This window comes from Oncorhynchus nerka, linkage group LG17, assembly GCF_034236695.1.
Source record: "Oncorhynchus nerka isolate Pitt River linkage group LG17, Oner_Uvic_2.0, whole genome shotgun sequence".
NCBI classification, from domain to species: domain Eukaryota; kingdom Metazoa; phylum Chordata; class Actinopteri; order Salmoniformes; family Salmonidae; genus Oncorhynchus; species Oncorhynchus nerka.
Window position 1 is genome coordinate 15,065,138 of NC_088412.1, and position 20,982 is coordinate 15,086,119.

The 20,982-nt window shown below is 45.8% G+C and overlaps 1 protein-coding gene across 3 annotated transcripts in view; it reads right to left on the reverse strand.

Moving 5' to 3' along the window:
* LOC115144760 (MOB kinase activator 2-like) overlaps nt 1-20,982 on the reverse strand; it is a 105,596-nt gene that overhangs the window by 37,768 nt on the left and 46,846 nt on the right. Inside the window, exon 1 of one of the 3 annotated variants that reach the window (XM_029685807.2) lies at nt 13,986-14,776. The exons of 1 other annotated variant lie outside the window; for it this stretch is intronic. In XM_029685807.2, coding sequence (XP_029541667.1) covers nt 13,986-14,023 — 38 coding nt within the window. In that variant the 5' untranslated portion in view covers nt 14,024-14,776. Of the gene's footprint in view, nt 1-8,348; nt 8,676-13,985; nt 14,777-20,982 lie in introns of those variants that run through there. One more of the 3 variants, XM_029685808.2, reaches the window with a different exon arrangement.

Genomic DNA, 20,982 nt, shown 5'->3' on the forward strand with positions numbered 1-20,982 from the left:
AGAAGAGAATGCAAGGCCAGCTGAAAAACTGCCCAATAGGAACATCAAGATCGGTCTGTATAAAGTAGTATAGGTCATCAAATATACTACCTTCCTTCAGACTCGACAAAAACAGCAGAGAAGCTTTAGATCTCCCCTGAGACACTACAGCAGCCTGGGGAGAGAAACATGATGCAACCATTACCCTTCATCTGCTATAGCTAACACAACAACATTTAGCTACTAGCCTGCTACAACTACCACAGCAACAAGAGCTACTAGCCTGCTACAACTACCACAGCAACAAGAGCTACTAGCCTACTACAAATACCACAGCAACAAGAGCGACTAGCCTGCTACAACCACCATAGCAACAAGAGCTACTAGCCTGCTACAACCACCATAGCAACAAGAGCTACTAGCCTGCTACAACTACCACAGCAACAAGAGCTACTAGCCTGCTACAACTACCACAGCAACAAGAGCTACTAGCCTGCTACAACTACCACAGCAACAAGAGCGACTAGCCTGCTACAACCACCACAGCAACAAGAGCTACTAGCCTGCTACAACTACCATAGCAATAAGAGCTACTAGCCTGCTACAACTACTATAGCAACAAGAGCTACTAGCCTGCTACAACTAGCAAAACAACAGCTAACCTGCTACCGACACAACTACCGGGATGTCAAAATCTATAGTTCAACTTATGAGCCAAACTTCTTCTGTCAAAAGAATGTCATACCAGTGCTAATGAGATGTCTGTCCATTAGCCATGAGGAATTAATACGACTCAATGTACTGCAGTACATGCCTGTCTGTCAGGGAAAATCACACTCAACTCACTAACCTGTTGAACAAACCTCTCAAGAATTACTGAAATGTGGCAGATGACTTGTGGTGCAAGAACTTAACTAGGGCCCCGAGTATTTCCTTGTTCCTTCACAATGTAAACAGATCAGGGAAAGCTGAGGGCCCTATACATAACAGATTGTAACAGTGTTATGGCGAGTGTTTAGACAGAGAGGAGAATGTTATGATGGAATCCAGGACCAAGCTGCACGTTTTCCTCCTGGAGGGCACTGTTGGCAGAGAGACCAGACACACCCTGACCATCTCACAACGGCAAACACCATACACTCCCCTCCTTCCCTCTGAAGACACACAAACACTCAACAAAAATCAGAAACAGGCAGTTCAACATCGAGAAGACAGAAAAACAATAGTGCAGCCACATGTTCCTGCCTCTTTCTCTCTGACTTTCACACCCAGATGGTGTCGTAATGAGCGAGGGAGGAAGTGGGCGAAAGAGGCTCCCATTCATGTTCGAATAGGGAAATAGAGGAATAACGGAGGGGTGAGAGGTCAAATCAATAAGTACCTTCTGTGAGGTGAAGGGAGGAAGCAGTGGCTGACGTCTATGCTCTGACAAATGGCAAGCTCTAGGTTCCTCAGTGTAGACCAATCAAAGGGGTACGTCGTCTACCCCACAGTGAGGGACAAAGTGATACTATGAGCTCATCCTTTTTATGAACCGATGAGATCAGCTGCTAGGCCTAGAACACCCAGGGGAGCGGGGGAACATCAATGATCTCATCCAGCCGCCCAGGTGTAAACAAGCCTGTGATTGGCTGGCTGGCTGGCAGCACCTGGCTGACTCCTGGGGAGGCAGGGGATATGAGCTCCAATTTAATGATTGCGCTCATTAGGTTTCTATGGAACTGCTTTGGGTCCCATGGGCTTGTGATGAAGAGACCTACATAGGCACAGTGCTGTTGGTCTTGAAAAGTCACCTTTCATTCTCTCCTTTCTTCCCTGACCACCAGCTTAGCAATAAAATAATAGGAATAACAGATTGGAATGTTACCTCGGGAACATTGCTGTCGTCAGCAAAATTTCTGCCCCCCTTTGTGTCAGTCCACCTCTCAGGTTAGCCTAAACAGTCAGTGTGTGTGACTCATATGAATCATCTCTCAGAGTGGAAGTAGAAGCGAACCACTGTTCTGTGAAGGTGGAAGACATGACGATACTGTCTGTACGTGCAAGAGTGTGCTTCCTGTGCCTCAAACTTTTCCTTCCCTCCATCCTTGGTAGCTGCGCCACTTCAGATGGCTGATAACTGAAACAAATGAGGGGTACAGCTGCCAAGCGCACTGCAGCACCCAGCTATGCAGGCAGGGGTGTATGTGTGTGTGTGTGTGTAGAGGGATAGAGAGCAAGTGTGTGGATAGAAAGAAAGCAGTCTGAAGAGTGAGGGTATGAGGTGAAAAAGAGAGCATGAGAGAGTGCGAGAACAAGAGAGTGAGTAAGCAAGAGAGGGAGAGAAACCATAGGGGCAGAACATTGTGTATGTGAGGCATTTTAAGGACTTGCCCGCCTGCCTACCTACCACCCCACTCTCCCTCACTTGCAACAAACTCCATAAACAGGAAGTGATACACCCAGGCACTTCCTGTGTCCCTTATTCTGTGCCTTATGTCCCCAGAGTCCCTTGGGAGGGGCACACAGCTATGGTTTCTGCCCCTAACCCTTACTCATAGTCTACTACCCTTCATCTCATCCCACTGCAGGAGCCAGAGGAGATGTGAGAGGATGACATTGAATCATCCAGCAGCATTAGCCAGCCACAAAAAGGCCAAGTTTTCATGGAGAGAGTGTGTGTGTGTGCGCGCGCGCTGACGGTGCAGATCTAAATGTGGAGGTAAGGTTACAGCAAAACTGTCTCTTCTCTCTCCAAAGGCGGACTGGCCATCTGGCATTTCTGGCAAATGCCAGGTGGGCTGGTCCACTTTTAGCCCAGGGGCCTGTAACTCAGGTTTTTTTTATAGCAAAATTATCATTATCTGGCTAATAATGTGGACATTTAACAACAACAAAGTGGCCACCGAAGGGGCCCTCCAAAATAATATAAATAAAAGGTCCGGTGTGTTAGAAATACAAGGGCCGATTTTTGGTCCCAGCCACCTCTGGCCAGACCCAGGTAGGACTGTGCACACACACTACAAACACTTAGCTGTGCATTACAGTCTAGTGCAGACTGCTAAGTCCAGGTGAAAGCAGAGAAGGACAGGGAGTCTGTCAGTCTGTCAGCCTCCTTATCTGAACTGGCCAGTAGGACTGGGCAAATCCAGTATGTTACACTGCTTGCATGTGGCTTACAACACCTCAGACTGAGACCAGAGAGTTTATGGTGCTTCACATGGGGCCAATCTCAATTGATTTTCTTGATTCATACCTCCTTCTCAAAACCCATTGCCTTCCCCTCTGACCTCATAGTCCAATGGGTTTTGAGGAGGTGGTAAGAAGAGAGGACACGAGGAATCAAGGAAAGGCAAATGACATTCAAGCCTATGGTGCAGTCAGTCAGTCACCAGATGACTGTCCCATCAGCAAATATAGGAAAATAGCCATGCCATTATTCAGCCTAAATGGTGGACCTTATCAAACACTTATACACAAGTAATCAAAAAAAACATTGTCACTTGTGTTGAGGCTTGCCAAGCCAAGTCCAATTGAGCTCTATTTGAGTGACATACAGGGTTTTAGGCCAGGGGATATGCAGTATGGAGGAGTGACGTGGTTTAGGACAGTGTACCCCAAACAGCACACATTTTTTGTAACCCTGGACAAGCACACCTGATTCAACTTGCCAACTAATCACCAAGCCCTCAATGAGCTGAATGAGCTGTGTTTGTCCAGGGCTATAATGAAACCGGTGTATTGTTGGGGTACTGGAGGACCAGGGTTGGGAAACACTGCTCTAGGTTACTCCAGTCTAGACAGGTACTAGAGGACCAGGGTTGGGAAACACTGCTCTAGGTTACTCCAGTCTAGACAGGTACTAGAGGACCAGGGTTGGGGAACACTGCTCTAGGTTACTCCAGTCTAGACAGATACTAGAGGACCAGGGTTGGGAAACACTGCTCTAGGTTACTCCAGTCTAGACAGGTACCAGAGGACCAGGGTTGGGAAACACTGCTCTAGGCTACTCCAGTCTAGACCGGTACCAGAGGACCAGGGTTGGGAAACACTGCTCTAGGTTACTCCAGTCTAGACAGGTACTAGAGGACCAGGGTTGGGAAACACTGCTCTAGGTTACTCCAGTCTAGACAGGTACTAGAGGACCAGGGTTGGGAAACACTGCTCTAGGTTACTCCAGTCTAGACAGGTACCAGAGGACCAGGGTTGGGAAACACTGCTCTAGGTTACTCCAGTCTAGACAGGTACTGGAGGACCAGGGTTGGGAAACACTGCTCTAGGCTACTCCAGTCCTACACAGGTACTAGAGGACCAGGGTTGGGAAACACTGCTCTAGGTTACTCCAGTCTAGACAGGTACTGGAGGACCAGGGTTGGGAAAGGGTTGGTTTAGGAGAACACAGCCCTTGTTGAGCTCTGTTACGGCACTGTAGAATGGGCCAGGCCTGCCAAAGATTTTAAATATCTAATAATATTTAACCTTTATTTAACTAGGCAAGTCAGTGAAGAACAAATTCTTATTTACAATGACGGCCTACCGAGGAACAGTGGGTTAACTGCCTTGTTCCGGGGCAGAACAACAGAACAACAGATTTCAGCTCAAGGATTCGATCCAGCAACATTTCACTTACTGGCCCAACGCTCAAACCACAAGGCTACCAGCCTAATGACAGACACATGACACAAACACACAGACACATTCTCAGAGACCATTATTCTGGTGTCTAGAGCCTCAGGTCCTGAATGTTCCAAGCTGTAGTCACTAGTCACCCTCTGCGGCAACAACACAGTGACAGGACAACACTACATTTCCGCATCGCCAAAACACAGACGCTCAAATCCTGAGAAGCAAAAACATGTTATAAAACAGCATCTTCATCTCATGTTTTATTACAGTCTGCCTCTCCCCATCTCTACAACCTTAGAGAGATGACCGTTAGGTCTGGAAATTGCCAGGGACCTCACGATACGATATTATTATGATACTTAGGTGCAGATACAATGTATTGCAATTTTCACAATTCTTTATGTATTGCGATTCGATACTGGGTACTGGGATGTCATTTTGATTTTATGTTGCAAACATATTGCTCACTGTACGTCTGCTCCAGAGAGACAGAGCTTGAAGAAAAGGTTCTGAAAACACGTTGGCTCACTATTTATAAAGATGGAGAACAAGCTATAGGATGACAAATACTCCAGTTTTTACACAGGTACAGCCGACTAGCTCTAGCTAACGCTACCGACAGTAAAAATATAAATGACTAAAAATATGTATAGGGATATAACTATCGACCCCCCATCATCATCACTAATGACTGCCCTGCTCTTGACCTCCAGCTGATAACACACACCTCTAGTCTTAGGAGAAAACAGACAGAGGAACCGCTGGGCTAAGCTCCAAAGCAGGTAGGCGTCAGATACAGATAGGCCAACATATGAATGAACCGTGGTGTATAGGGCTAAAGGCTAATTGAAGTGTACCTTTTCCTCTGCATTATGTTAGCCTGCCCTCCAATCACACAGATCCAGTGTTAGATCAGTTATGTGAGGAGGGCCCAGGTTAATGACTGTGTGTGTGTGTTTAGGTCAAACAGGGCATCAACTGTTCTACCATCATACAGACCTAAAGCCAAGGCGAAGGTTAAAATAGGCTACAACTCACTGAGAATCTGACTACTCTCCTCTGTGGAGCTGTGTCTGTCCAATACAGCAAAAACATGCTTCAGTTCACTTGCTGCTTATAACACATTCCCTTCTCAATCTATCCTCTCTGTGTCTCACCCTTACAGTGATCATCTGGCGAGCACCTGTTTTAAACCCAGACTGACAGGAAGCTAATCTGAGAGAAGGGCAAACCACAGGACAAACACACGGTTCAAACAAGCAGGAAAATCATCATGACGCGGGCTCAAAATGTAAGACAGAGTGAAACTTGTGGTCAGAGCAGAAAGCAGAGCACACAATGCTACTTTAGTTCAGCCATTTCTGTCCGAGAGTTGGGATTGGACTGTGGCTAAAGTCAACAAGGACCTTGTCCATGTGAGTGTTTCCAAAACCAACACTCATCAATCAAACCCACGACAACACCAAACCCCCTGAGTGGCTGACAGAGGTGCCAAGGTAGACAGGAAGTAGTGCCAGAAATAGAACTGATCGGTCACCCAATTAGGCGTCAGCACAGGAGCCAAGTCCCGCCTCAGGACTGGTGATAATTGCCCTGTAAAGAAAAACTACAGTTTCTGGAACTGGGCTGTGCTTTCACAGAGCTACTGTGTGTGTTTTACCTATAGACGTACGCACACACACACAGTCATGTGTTTGGACACACATGTGAACAGAAATACAAAGGGCAGGCTGTTCTTCACGCTAGCTAGGTGGAGGGAGCGAATGTAAACAGAGTTCTGAATGGCACAGGGGGTCTGATGGTCTAATCCGATTCAGGTTTACAAGTGTGAGTGTGTTAGGTCTGAGCGGTATACCGTATTTGACTATATACCGGTATTGATGCACGGACCGGTTTAGGTTTTGACGTTACCTTGTATAGCGGCATTTCAATGTTTGGTTTGTTAAATGTGTTACCCTCTCTGCCGTGTGAAATAATTTACTTTTTTATATAGTTTCCTCCATTTTCTACTTGAGTCCTCTGTCTCCCACTCTCTTTCCACATGCACCAAGCCCCGCCACTCAACGAAAGCAGTTTTTGTCTAACCACGAGACACAACAACCATCTGTAATGACAATCTGCATGGTCAATGCTGCTGGTTTTGGGACAACGATTAAATATAAATCTATGAGCATTATAGAATTCCTGTTTGCAAACTGCTAGTTTTTCCTTTTCATAGCAAGTTGTGGATAAAATAAATAGTTTTAGCCAATAATGCTAATCGCTAGTTAACCAGCTTGCCAGCTAGCTAGCTAAATGTACTTAGAGCAAACGTAGCTAGCTAGCTAATACAGCCTGATAGCAGTGCTGGTGTAGATCAGCATGTTTGTGCAACTATATATTTTAAATCAAAGTGGAATAAGCAAAGCATGAATATTTTAGCTACAGTAAGAGAAAACATGTAATGTAACATCCACTGGGAAACATGGACCAAACCTTTGGTTCCTACCTTGTCACAATAACCTCTCCCAGGCCTTTTCATTCGTTGTCATGTCTAACACATATTCAATGTGGTCACTTCATTCAATCTTTTGGTTGAAGTTTCATTGAACAGTATACAACATCCAGAATGGACAAAGCCCCATTAAAAACAATTAGAATGTATGTGGTGCAACCCTAGGGTCAAGTATATTTATAACTTTAATTATTAAAAAAACTCAAATATGAAAAATATAGTGATATGATATTATGGCAATATCGTTCAGCCCTAGTGTGCATGTGTTTGAGACCGTTTGGTCCTCACCATTAAACCCTCCATAATGAGCTGATGTTTATATATATATATAGCCGTAGTGCAGCTAAAGTGAGTTCTACAACTACATATAAGGAGGGGGGGGCCCATCCACCCAGTCTGCCTGATTTAACTCACTCATCTGGTAGCATGATGCTGGGTCGACAACACCCTCTGAACCCTCAAGAGCAGGTAGGAGTAGTGGAAAGTTGCTTCTAGACGCTGCTACAAGGTCTGTTGTATGTTCTCCCGAGTGGTTCAGGTTGTGATTTAGAGAAGATGAGCTGATACCAGATCTTTGTCCAAAACTGAACGTGGCCCAGGTAACCATGCTATGCTTACTAAGCTAGCTAACATGGCTCAAGTAACCATGCTAACTAAGCAAGAAAAGTAAACAACTTTTTCCCCTCCCAAAACTAGGACCCCTTTAACTGTATGAGAAGGTCAAAGTCTAGCTAGCAGACTACCTCACTGCTCTCCTGTACCAAACAGAAAGGTCTTGGGAAGGAACACATTGACTGTGTGTACAAACAAACAGACAGAGACCATCCGACCGGCCAGCAGGGCAGTGGACGGGAGGTTGGGCTGGCTACATGCCATTCCTCCTCTAACCAGCCTTAAACCTGGGCATACCTTAGTCTCTGGCCCAGTGCCATTCCTCCTCTAACCAGCCTTGACTCCTAACTCACTACATGGCACTGGATCTGTACCATTCTGCCACAATTAGCTTGCTCCCTTCTCCTCGGGGTTACTAAAGCCAAATCTGTGTCGCTACATCGTCTCCTTCAAACCACACCGCAGAATCAGAAACACAAAGCTACAGAGAAGTTTCAGCCACAGAGAGGCAGGGGGAGGGAGTACAGCACCAAAATTAAAACAAAAAGTTACATCAACACAACCAGGAAAAACAACCAACAGCGAGAGAGAGCCATATAGAAAGAGAGCGCAAGATGGAGAGAGAGATGGGGTGAGCAGAGCAAGAGTAGCTAATTACCTATAGAAGAAGCAGTCACAGCAGACCAGGACCCCCATCCAGCTGGTATTAGAGACAGTGGCAGGTCTGTGAGGGTCCCACCCAGGTCTTTCACTCTTCCCTCACTCCTTCTACAGGTGAAGGGGGGGCTCTATCCGAGCACACAGCTCCAGAATAGCACCTCCCGTTTTCTCTCTCTCTCTCACATACACCGCGGTAACTGGCGAACTGCGAACTGCGTCCACACACACACACTCTTAGCGGTCCAATCAGCAAACAGGCCACCACTGATGAATGTCCACAGCACGTTACAGACAACCTCTCACAGCAACTTGGAGCCCGTTCAAAGTGTCTTCCTCTCTCTTTCTCGCTAGAACTACTGCTGCCTGCCTCTTTCCTTCCCTCTCCATCCCTCGCTCCCCCTTTCTCTGGCTGGCTCCCACTTGAAAGGAGGGAAGATTAGCTTGGCAAACAGACTCGCATAAACAAACTGCTGACTGCTGGGTAGGACAGGGTGGACTGCGGGAGAGAGAGAGTAAGAGAGAGAGGCACACAGGAAGGGTCTGGGCTCTAGCAAAAATCTCTGCCATCTGTATATCCCAAACAAGGAGTAAACACACTTGACCACACACGCCCAAAACAAATTGGCTGATTTGAGATTGGCTGGTTATTGAGTGATACACCTCTGTTAGCTGGCCCATAGCCTGTACTGAAAAACAGAACCTGCAAACCAAGCCTGCCTGTTGAAACTGGGAGATGGTGCCAGGTGTTGCAAAAGAAAAGCTAATGGCAAATGAACAGAGGGACCAGAACAATTTGGACACACACATTCACCTGTCATTCTTCCACATAGGGTGGATTAGAATATGCTAGGCTCTGGTCCATGGCCCGTGATGTGAACAGGCAAAAGTGTTGAGGAAGGAGCACCCTTCTCAAATGGAACAGTAATCTGTGCTGCTCAGTCATGTTGTCAACAAGGCAGCACGTGTATCGTCCAGAAATAAACATCTCTTTTCCCCGAAAATATGTTACAATTTTCATTCTTTTCATTGAAAAGGCAGATAAAGCATTATAAAAAGTGATCACTTCTGCATGTGAAAATACATAATCCCACTCATTACTCCACAAACTGAATTATGTCACTTTTGCTTTGAGGCAACTTTGACGTGGGCTTGGAACGCGGCACCTCGCTCACGCCAGGGTTTAAAACACACCCAATTAACTTTCACCTGGTGCAAAACCTGGGCCAGATGAATCTAATCCCCTCATTGATGCATAGGCAGAAAGTGGGAGTGGCAAGAACACCCCACCAAGATTGCAGCCAATCACAGAAGAGCTCTGTGACAGTCAGTGCAGGCATACAAGATGAAGGACACTCCACTTCTCCCTCCTCCTCTAGCTCACTCTTTCCTTCTTTCACTCTCATTATTTCTCTGACTTTTTCCATCTCTCTCCAGACTGCAGTGCCCCATTGGGTGAGTGAGTGTGTGTGTGTGTGTGTGTGAGAAACAAAGAGATTCACCTCCATAAGGCCATATTGGATTAGAAGTAGCCTGGAGTTGTGTTGTGATTTAGTTACCAACTCGTTAAAAGGCCCAACAACAAGGTGACACTAATCTCTTCCTGACAAACACACACGACCCAAGCAAGTCTTAAGGTGTCCACAGGCTTTCCAGATGAAACAGTTTGTTCATTTTGGACTTCGGTAAGGTTTTTTTACGGCTGTTCGGGCACATATTCTTCTCGAGTCAAGCCGAAGTCAGTAGCCAAAGTCTATGTCCCCTCGTCTGCGATTGTTCAACAGTAGGGATTCTTCAATGAAGTGCTTGTTGTCATTCAACGAGAAACGACTCATCCTTATGCACAACACTTCCCCACCCTTCCCTCCTCTGTGTTCCTCTTCCTCCTCTCTGTTCTGTTCTTTATCAGATGAAAGATGGGAGAGGTGCCGCAGTAGCACAGCAAAGCACTTTAACAGCCAATGATGTCATATCCCTCCCCCCTTTCTTCATCCCTAGCTGCCTGTCACCAAGGGCCTCTGCTGCTACTGCCTCGCTTTGAATTACACCTACCTTCACACGCAAACACGCACTACCTGATTGAGGGAAACAATGTGCCCAAACACCCACCTTTCCGTTCTCTTTCCTTCCCTCTCTCACACACCCTTTGATTGAGGAGGCAGGGATTGGTCAACAGTCGGGATTCTTAAATTAAGTGTTGTCATTCAACGAGAAACAAGTCGGGAACACGCAATTTTTTTAAATTGATAAATACTGCACCAAACATGTAAAACTGCGTGATTAAGATCTCCCTGGCAAAAAACGTTGCAATTAATGACAGATGAGGTATCTTAGATTGACTATTTTGAGGAAGTGTATACTGGCTACAGCGTCTCAAAATGGAAAACAGTACTATTGCAGCTTTTCTCATTTTTCAAGGTAAGGTCTTAAGCGAGTATGTGAGCACACTCGTTCAGCTAGCCGAACTGAAGCATTCTCTCCTCTGGGTCTGTGTGATACAGTTTGTGTGAGTAGTGGAAGGGCCTGTGGCTGATAACAAGGCCAGTGGGTATAGGGTGCCAGGGGGAGATGGAAGGAAACTGCCATTACATCAACACTAATTTTCAACAATTAAAACTGAGGGCATGCGTGTGTATAAAACACGCGTGTGTGGCATGCTTGTTAAACAACAGAGAGTGTGTGTGTGTCAAAACACCCCCCAAAAAGAGAAAATGACAAGGAACTGGGCATAATAGTTACAAGGGCCGGATTTAAGAATTTAAATTGCAGAAAGTTTGCCTGGTTTAGCGATGAGGAAGACAAAGCACATCTATTCATTAAACTTGTGAGTTGAAGATATACATAATGAGGGAGAGAATGAATTACATCCCAGGGAGAGGAGAGAGAAAGAGAACTTGTGGGCTGGGATTCTCATGGCCCTACTAGGCAGTGGGCAATCATGTCAACTGAAAGTGGGTGAGGAGACACCACACACCACAGGGGAGATATTTCAGTGGATATTTTTTTATGTAGGGGGAGAGGTGGAGAGTGGGGGAGAGGTGGAGAAGGGAGGGAGTGGGGGTGGAGAAAGGGGAGTGGGGGTGGAGAAAGGGAGGGAGGGAAGGGTGGAGAAAGGAAGGGAGGGAGGAAGGGTGGAGAAAGGGAGGGAGGGAAGGGTGGAGAAAGGGAGGGAAGGGTGGAGGGAGGGAGGGAGGGAGGAAGGGTGGAGAAAGGAGGAGGGAAGGGTAGAGAAAGGGAGGGAGGGAGGGAGGGAGGAAGGGTAGAGAAAGGGAGGGAGGGAGGGAGGAAGGGTGGAGAAAGGGAGGGAGGGAGGAAGGGTGGAGAAAGGGAGGGAGGGAGGGAGGAAGGGTGGAGAAAGGGAGGGAGGGAGGGAGGGAGGAAGGGTGGAGAAAGGGAGGGAGGGAGGGAGGGAGGAAGGGTGGAGAAAGGGAGGGAGGGAGGAGGGTGGGAGGAAGGGTGGAGAAAGGAGGGAGGGAAAGGGTGGAGAGAGGGAGAAAGGGAGGGAGGGAGGGAGAAAGGGAGGGAGGGAGAAGAAAGGGAGGGAGGAGAGGGGAGAAAGGGGAGAGAGGGAGAAAGGGAGGGAGGGTGGAGAGAGGGAGAAAGGGTGGAGAGAGGGAGAAAGGGAGGGAGGGAGGGTGGAGAGAGGGAGAAAGGGTGGAGAGAGGGAGGGAGAAGAGAGGAGGGGGGAGGGAGAAAGGGAGGAGAAGGGAGGGAGGAGGAGGAGAGAGAGAGAAAGGGAGGGAGGGGGAGAGAGAAAGGGAGGGAGGGAGGGAGGGAGGGGGAGAGAGAAAGGGAGGGAGGGAGGGAGGGGGAGAGAGAAAGGGAGGGAGGGAGGGGGGGGAGAGAGAAAGGGAGGGAGGGAGGGAGAGAGAGAAGGGAGGGAGGGAGGAGAGAAAAGGGAGGGAGGGAGAGAGAAAGGGAGGAGGGAGGGAGAGAGAAAGGGAGGGGGAGAGAGAGAGAAAGGGAGGGAGGGAGGGAGGGAGAGAAAGGGAGGGAGGGAGAGAGAGAGAGGGAGGGAGGGGAGAGAGAAAAGGGAGGGAGGGAGAGAGAGAGAAAGGGAGGGAGGGAGAGAGAGAGAAAGGGAGGGAGGGAGAGAGAGAGAAAGGGAAGGAGGGAGGAGAGAGAAAGGAGGGAGGGAGAGAGAGAGAAAGGGAGGGAGGGGGAGAGAGAAAGGGAGGGAGGGGGAGAGAGAAAGGGAGGGAGGGAGGGAGGGGAGAGAGAAAGGGAGGGAGGGAGGGAGGGGAGAGAGAAAGGGAGGGAGAGAGAGAAAGGGAGGGGAGAGAGAAAGGGAGGGGGGAGAGAGAAAGGGAGGGGGAGAGAGAGAAGGGAGGGGGAGAGAGAAGGGGAGGGAGGGAGAGAGAGAAAGGGAGGGAGGGAGAGAGAAAGGGAGGGAGGGAGAGGGAGAAAGGGAGGGAGGGAGGGAGAGAGAGAGAAAGGGAGGGAGGGAGGAGAGAGAAAGGGAGGGAGGGAGGGAGAGAGAAAGGGAGGGAGGGAGGGAGAGAGAAAGGGAGGGGGGAGGGAGAGAGAAAGGGGGGGGAGGGAGAGAGAAAGGAGGGGGAGGGAGAGAGAAAGGGAGGGGGAGGGAGAGAGAAAGGGAGGGGGAGGGAGAGAGAAAGGGAGGGGGGAGGGAGAGAGAAAGGGAGGGGGGGAGGGAGGGAGGGAGAGAGAGAGAAAGGGAGGGAGGGAGAGAGAGAAAGGGAAGGAGGGAGGGAGAGAGAAAGGGAGGGAGGGAGGGAGAGAGAAAGGGAGGGAGGGAGGGAGAGAGAAAGGGAGGGAGGGAGGGAGGGAGAGAGAAAGGAGGGAGGGAGGGAGAGAGAAAGGGAGGGAGAGAGAGAGGGAAGGGAGGGAGGGAGAGAGAAAGGGAGGGAGAGAGAGGGAGGGAGGGAGGGAGGGAGGGAGGGAGGGAGGGAGGGAGGGAGGGAGGGGAGGGAGGGAGGGAGGGAGGGAGGGAGGGAGGGAGGGAGGGAGGGAGGGAGGGAGGGAGAGAAACAAGTGTAATAAATATTTGCTTTGGCAATGTAAACATGTTTTCCATGCCAATAAAGCCCTTTGAATTTAATTGAGAAAGTAAGGTGGTGGGGGGGTTACACACAGCTCGGGGGGGGTTTACACACAGCTCGGGGGGGGTTTAAACACAGCTCAAACTGCGCGCCACCCAATACACGTCGGAATCACAATGGCAAGGGTCTGGGGCCAGAAAATTGGTTTAAGATTGACATCATCAAACCATTATTCGAACGTCAACCACGTCAAGTCTGCCGTTCACGAACCCTCAAATGTTTTAAACGCGTATTTTCATTGGCGTGGCAACCGATGCAATAGATAAATAGTCGTTATTTTAACCATGATCAGTGAGTTTTCAGTGAAACGGGTTGTGAGTGAGAGCAGCTACTTCCATCCATACAGCGTGCGTATCATAACCACGTTTCAATTCAACAATAGAAATGCTCGAAGAGTCACAATCACGACACAAGCAACTGATCATACCGATCATATTGATCATACCGACGACATTAAAGTCACACAATAAACATTGATCAACAGCGTCTGGAAAACTTCACAATGCACTGTTTGCGTATATCTGTGTCGAATATAGAAAGAAGCCTAACTCGAGTAGTGAATGGATGAAGTAACTTACCTATTCAATGTATAGGAGCCGTTCCGCTTAAACCTCATGCCGGACGATAGGAATCGGATAAAGAAATCCAGAATTGATTACGTTCAGCTTTCGATGCACCTGAAAACGCCCGTGCCTTTGACGGATGTAGACGAGAACAATAAAAACGGAGTTGTCGTGCAGACCTCACTCTTCCTTTTACCCTATATCTCTCGATTCTTCCTTCCAAACCTCCGCCCTCTGTTCGGTTCCCCCAGCTTCCGCTGGGCAGGGTTTACAAGTCGGGGGGCAAGGATGTCAAAACAAATGCTTAGATGAAACAAAAGAACGATAGCTCATCATTCAGATCGCTACAATTGCAGCAGTGAGGATGTCGGAAAATAATCCGAGCAATGATAGTGTTTCTTTAGATATGATGCCCCAACTTCGTGTACTCAGTAGCCCGCTTAAGTAAATCAGACACTTTCTCAGACACGTCACTGACTTAAAATAACTTTAAAGCTTTTCGATTGTAGTACAATCTACTAAAGCTATATCAATATCTAACATTACTCGCATGATTTGTATATTCCCTACTTCTACCACCGAATATAGACTCCTTTGTCAATCAATGCACACTCAGAAATACATCACCTGCTTTCCAGTCATGAAAAATGATTCATAGTGCCTATTATTCATCCTTGCCCTACAGATCCACGGATACAGAGGGCGCAAGCAACATTTCATGTTTCAAGTGCGTTTTATATCTCGCAGGCTATATTTTCCTCCTGTATGCTATAGGGAGAGGACAGAACACAGACTCCAAGCGAACACTTGTCAGCGTGTGGACTGTGAGACAGATTGAAGCTAAAAATAGACTAAGGAGCCATTAAAGCCTGCTAAATCCACAGCTTCAAGTGTGTGTGTGAGAGAGAGAGTCGGATTCCAGACCTAAGAACATAATAGACCTACAGGTCCCTATGAGCAGTACTTGATAGCTAAAATGGTCATTGCTCCATCTTGCCCACTGGTAAACTAGCACCATCCATAACATTTCGGAGCCAAGACTTGTGTGGAGCAGAGGGGGCTGGTGGGACGAGCTATAGGAGGACATTCTCATTGTAATGGCTAGAGTGGAATTAATGGAATGGAGTCAAACATGTGGTTTCCCTATATTCGACGTGTTTGATACCGTTCCATTCATTACGTTCCAGCCATTAATTAGCCAGTCCTCCTTTAGCCCCTCCCACCAGCCTCCTCTTGTGCAGAGTAAGGACTTGGCCCAGTCTTCAGACTGATCACGTGCTAAGTGAAATGAGGTGACCGTAATCACTAATCAGGGCTGCGCCTGACAACAACAAAAAATTGTGGTTGACCAAAAGTCGTCTGTGCTTTATATTTGCTACTGCTCGGCTAAAGAAATAACCTTAGTCGACCAACGGCCTATTGACCAAACATTCAACTGATTGGGGTCAGCCCTAGTAATCATATTACCTTGACATAGAAGGGACAATGAATGACATACAGTGGGGCAAAAAAAGTATTTAGTCAGCAACCAATTGTGCAAGTTCTCCCACTTAAAAAGATGAGAAAGGCCAGTAATTATCATCATAGGTACACTTCAACTATGACAGACAAAATGTGAGAGAAAAAAAATCCAGAAAATCACATTGTAGGATTTTTAATGAATTTATTTGCAAATTATGGTGGAAAATAAGTATTTGGTCACCTACAAACAAGCAAGATTTCTGGCTCTCACAGACCTGTAACTTCTTCTTTAAGAGGCTCCTCTGTCCTCCACTTGTTATCAGTATAAAAGACACCTGTCCACAACCTCAAACAGTCACACTCCAAACTCCACTATGGCCAAGACCAAAGAGCTGTCAAAGGACACCAGAAACAAAATTGTAGACCTGCACCAGGCTGGGAAGACTGAATCTGCAATAGGTAAGCAGCTTGGTTTGAAGAAATCAACTGTGGGAGCAATTATTAGGAAATGGAAGACATACAAGACCACTGATAATCTCCCTCGATCTGGGGCTCCACACAAGATCTCACACCGTGGGGTCAAAATGATCACAAGAACGGTGAGCAAAAATCCCAGAACCACACGGGGGGACCTAGTGAATGACCTGCAGAGAGCTGGGACCAAAGTAACAAAGCCTACCATCAGTAACACACTATGCCGCCAGGGACTCAAATCCTGTAGTGCCAGATGTGTCCCCCTGCTTAAGCCAGTACATGTCCAGGCCCGTCTGAAGTTTGCTAGAGAGCATTTGGATGATCCAGAAGAAGTTTGGGAAAATGTCATATGGTCAGATGAAATCAAAATATAACTTTTTGGTAAAAGCTCAACTCGTCGTGTTTGGAAGACAAAGATTGCTGAGTTGCATCCAAAGAACACCATACCTACTGTGAAGCATGGGGGTGGAAACATCATGCTTTGGGGCTGTTTTTCTGCAAAGGGACCAGGACGACTGATCTGTGTAAAGGAAAGAATGAATGGGGCCATGTATTGTGAGATTTTGAGTGAAAACCTCCTTCCATCAGCAAAGGCATTGAAGATGAAACGTGGCTGGGTCTTTCAGCATGACAATGATCCCAAACACACCGCCCGGGCAACGAAGGAGTGGCTTCGTAAGAAGCATTTCAAGGTCCTGGAGTGGCCTAGCCAGTCTCCAGATCTCAACCACATAGAAAATCTTTGGAGGGAGTTGAAAGTCTGTGTTGCCCAGCAACAGCCCCAAAACATCACTGCTCTAGAGGAGATCTGCATGGAGGAATGGGCCAAAATACCAGCAACAGTGTGTGAAAATCTTGTGAAGACTTACAGAAAACGTTTGACCTCTGTCATTGCCAACAAAGGGTATATAATAACAAAGTATTGAGATAAACTTTTGTTATGGATCAAATACTTATTTTCCACCATAATTTGCAAATTCATAAATCCTACAGTGTGATTTTCTGGATTTTTTTCCCTCATTTTGTCTGTCATAGTTGAAGTGTACCTATGATGAAAATTACAGGCCTCTCTCATCTTTTTAAGTGGGAGAACTTGCACAATTGGTGGCTGACTAAATACTTTTTTGCCCCACTGTATACAGGTAACAGCCAAAATAAAGGAAACACTAGATAGTTTAGTGACCTAGATCATTTGTGTGGATGTATTGATATGTAGGCTACGTGTGCCTTTAGTACATTTTTTTCATGTAGTTCTGTCCTTGAGCTCTTCTTGTCTATTAATGTTCTGTATTATTTCATGTTTTGTGTGGACCCCAGGAAAAGTAGCTGCTGCTTTTGCAACAGCTAATGGGGATCCTAATTAAATACCAAATACTAAAGTAAATGAAGGATACAAGTATACTGAAAGTAGGTGCTTCCACACAGGTGTGGTTCCTGAGTTAAGCCATTAAAACATCCTATCATGCTTAGCGTCATGTATAAAAATGCCAAGTTGTCCATTATTTTGCCTACCATCACTAGAAGAGATCTCAGTGACTTTGAAAGAGGAGTTTTAAAGAGAGCATGGGGGTTTAAAGGGTGTATGTGTTTCCCAGTCACCAGATCTCAACCCAATTGAACGATTATGGGACATTCTGGAGACTATGAAAGCGTCCCTCCAATAGAGTTCCAGACACTTGTAGAATCTATGCCAAGGCACACTGAAGCTGTTCTGGCGGCTTGTGGTGACCCAACGCCCTATTAAAGGGAAAGGGGGATACCTAGTCAGTTGTACAACTGAATGCATTCAACTGAAATGTGTTCCGCATTTAAACCAACCTCTCTGAATCAGACAGGAGCGGGGGGCTGCCATAAAGACACTATGTTGGTGTTTCCTTTATTTTGCCAGTTAGCTGTAGCTGACATTATTACAGTGACATACAGGTGACATTGGGCAGTGCTGTCCTGTGGTTGAGTTGACCCCCCCCCCCAGGTCCCACCACCCTGGCTAATCCACTCCTGTTTCTATATCAGATATGTGTGTGTGTGTGTTACCTCAGGGAGAGATTGTCTGGTTTTTACTGTTAGCATTTCTCTATCATGTGGGGGTTTGATTTAGATTTATTAGGCTCCCCATTAGCCAACGGCGACAGCTAGTGTTACTGGAGTCAGACACATAACGAAAAAGACATTACAGACCAAAGACAATTTACATGTGTGTGTGCATCTATCAGTTACACATACATGTCAGTACATACACACACAACATGTAGGTCACATGTTGGAGAGGTGTTGTGCCATGAGGTGTTGCTGTATTTGTTAATTGAAACCAGGTTTGCTGTTCACTTGCACTATATAAGATGGAAGGGAGTAACATGCATTAACGACTGTATAATACTGTACATTTCCTTGAATTTGTTCTGGACCTGGGGATTGTGAAAAGACGGCATGTCTGGTGGGGTAAATGTGTGTCAGTCTTTCCTCAACTCTTAACCAAAAGACACTGGCATGCATAGTACTAATATTAGCACAATGACTACAATGAAGAGCAAGACGAGGCCCTCTGTTCTGGGCCAGCTGCAGCTTAACTAGGTCTTTCTGAGCAGCACTTGACCATATGACTGGGTGATAATAAAGAGAAGATAAAACTAGAGCCTACAGGACTTGCTTTGCGGAGTGTGGTGTCAAAAAAAGCAGAGCATCTCTTTATTACGGACAGACCTCTCCCCATCTTTACAACCATTGAGTCGATGATTTGACCATGGCAGTTTACAATCTAAGGTAACACTAAGTAATTTAGTCTCCTCAACTTGTTCAACAGTCACACCATTAATTACCAGATTCAGCTGAGGTCTACAACTTAAGGAATGATTTGAACCAAATGCAATGCTCTTAGTTTTAGAGATGTTCAGGACCAGTTAATTACTGACCACCCATTCCAAAAACTCTGTTATAAGGGTTTCAGTGACTTCATCAGCTGTGGTTGCTGATGTGTGTAAGGTTGAATCATCAGCATACATGGACACACATGCTTTGTTTTATGCCAGTGACACATCATTGATAAAAATAGAAAAGAGTAGGGGCCTAGAGAGCTGCTTTGCGGTACACCACACTTTACATGTTTGACAATAGAGAAGCTTCCATTAAAGAAAACCCTCGGTTATATTAGATATATACAGTAGCTCTGAATCCATAATATGGCAGAGGTTGAAAAGCCATTACATATAAGTTCTCAACAATAGGTTTTGGTCAATAATATCAAAGGCGGCACTGAAATCTAACAGTACAGCGCCCACAATCGTCTTACTATCAATTTCTTTCAACCAATCAGTCATTTGTGTCAGTGCAGTACATGTTGAGTGCTCTTCTCTATAAGAATGCTGAAAGTCTGTTGTTAATTTGTTTACAGAGAAATAGCATTGCATTTGCTCCCAAAAAAATCCAACACTTTGCTAAGAGCTGGCAGCAAGCTGATTGGTCTGCTGTTAGAAACAGTAAAGGACGCTTTACCACTCTTGGGTAGCGAATTACTTTGGCTTCCCTCCAGGCCTGAGGACAAAGACTTTCCCCTAGGCTCAGATTAAAGATGTGACAGATAGGAGTGGCTATAGAGTCAGCTACCATCCTCAGTAGCTTTCCATCTAAGTTGTCAATGCCAGGAGGTTTGTCATTATTTATTGATAACAATAATATTTCTACTTCTCCCACACTAACTTTACAAAATTCAAACTTAATGCTTTTCTTTAATTCTTGTTTTATTATGCATGAGTACAATGGCTCACTGTTCATTGTTTACAGTTCCTGACTAAATTTAACCACTTTGCCAATCATTAAAATAATTGGTTAACATCTAAATTGTTTTGTGATGAATAAGCCATCTGATTTGATGAAGGATGGATTTGAATTTGTCAGTCTGCCCATAATTTCATTTAAAATACTACAAAGCTTTATACAGAATAATTGATCTTGGCTTCATAATACAGTTTCTATTTTTGTTGTTGAATTTAATCACATTTCTCAATTTTCAGTAAGTCAGATGTGCAGCAAGACTTATTAGCCACTCCTTTTGCCCATCTCTTTGAACCATACAGTTTATCCATTCCTCATCAATCCATGGAGCCTTAACAGTTCTAACAGTCAGTTTCTTAACAGGTTCATGTTTATCAGTAATTGGAAGAAGCAATTTCATAAATTCATTAAGTGCAGTGTCTGGATGCTCCTAATTAATCACATCAGACCAACAAATATTTTAACATCATCCATATAAGAGTCGCAGAAATTGTTTTTGTATGATCTCTTATATACTACTTTAGGCCCAGCTTTTAGAATGTAGGCTTTTCTGGATATAGCCACTATATTGTGATCACTGCATCCAATGGGTACGGAAACAGCTTTAGAACAAAGTTCTACAGTATTAGTAAAGATGTGATCGATAAATGTGGATGATCTTGTTCCTGTAGTGTTTGTAAACACCCTGGTAGGTTGATTAATAACCTGAACCAGTTTACAGGCACTCGTTACAGTGAGAAGCTTCCTCTTGAGTGGACAGCTTGATGAAAACCAGTCAATTTTCAGGTCCCCAAGAAAGTAGACCTTTGTTTACATCACATACACTATCAAGCATTCCACACATATTATTTAGATACTGAGTGTTAGCACTTGGTGGCCGATAGCAACACCCCAAAAGAAAAGGCTTTAGATGTGCCACACCACTTCCATAACACTTGACATGAGATCTTCTCTAAGCATTACAGGGATATGGCTCTGAATTATATACAGCAACACCTCCCCCATAAGCATTCCTGTCTATTCTATAGATGTTATGTCTTTATATTGCTACTACCGTATCAAACTAATTATCTAAGTGAGTCTCAGAAATGGCTAATATATTCATTTCATTTGATGTTAGCAAGTTATTGATTGATTAATATGGTCTATTTTCAGCCCTTTCCTGAGTAGCTCATCAGAGATAGACATCACATGGGAAAAGAGCGAAAAAATACATATACTGTATTTAACAGTCAGTTTGTGTGTGTGTGTTCCGAGGTTGAAGCTACGAACACATAGGCGTGGCTCTCATCCCTTCCAGAGTTTTGGG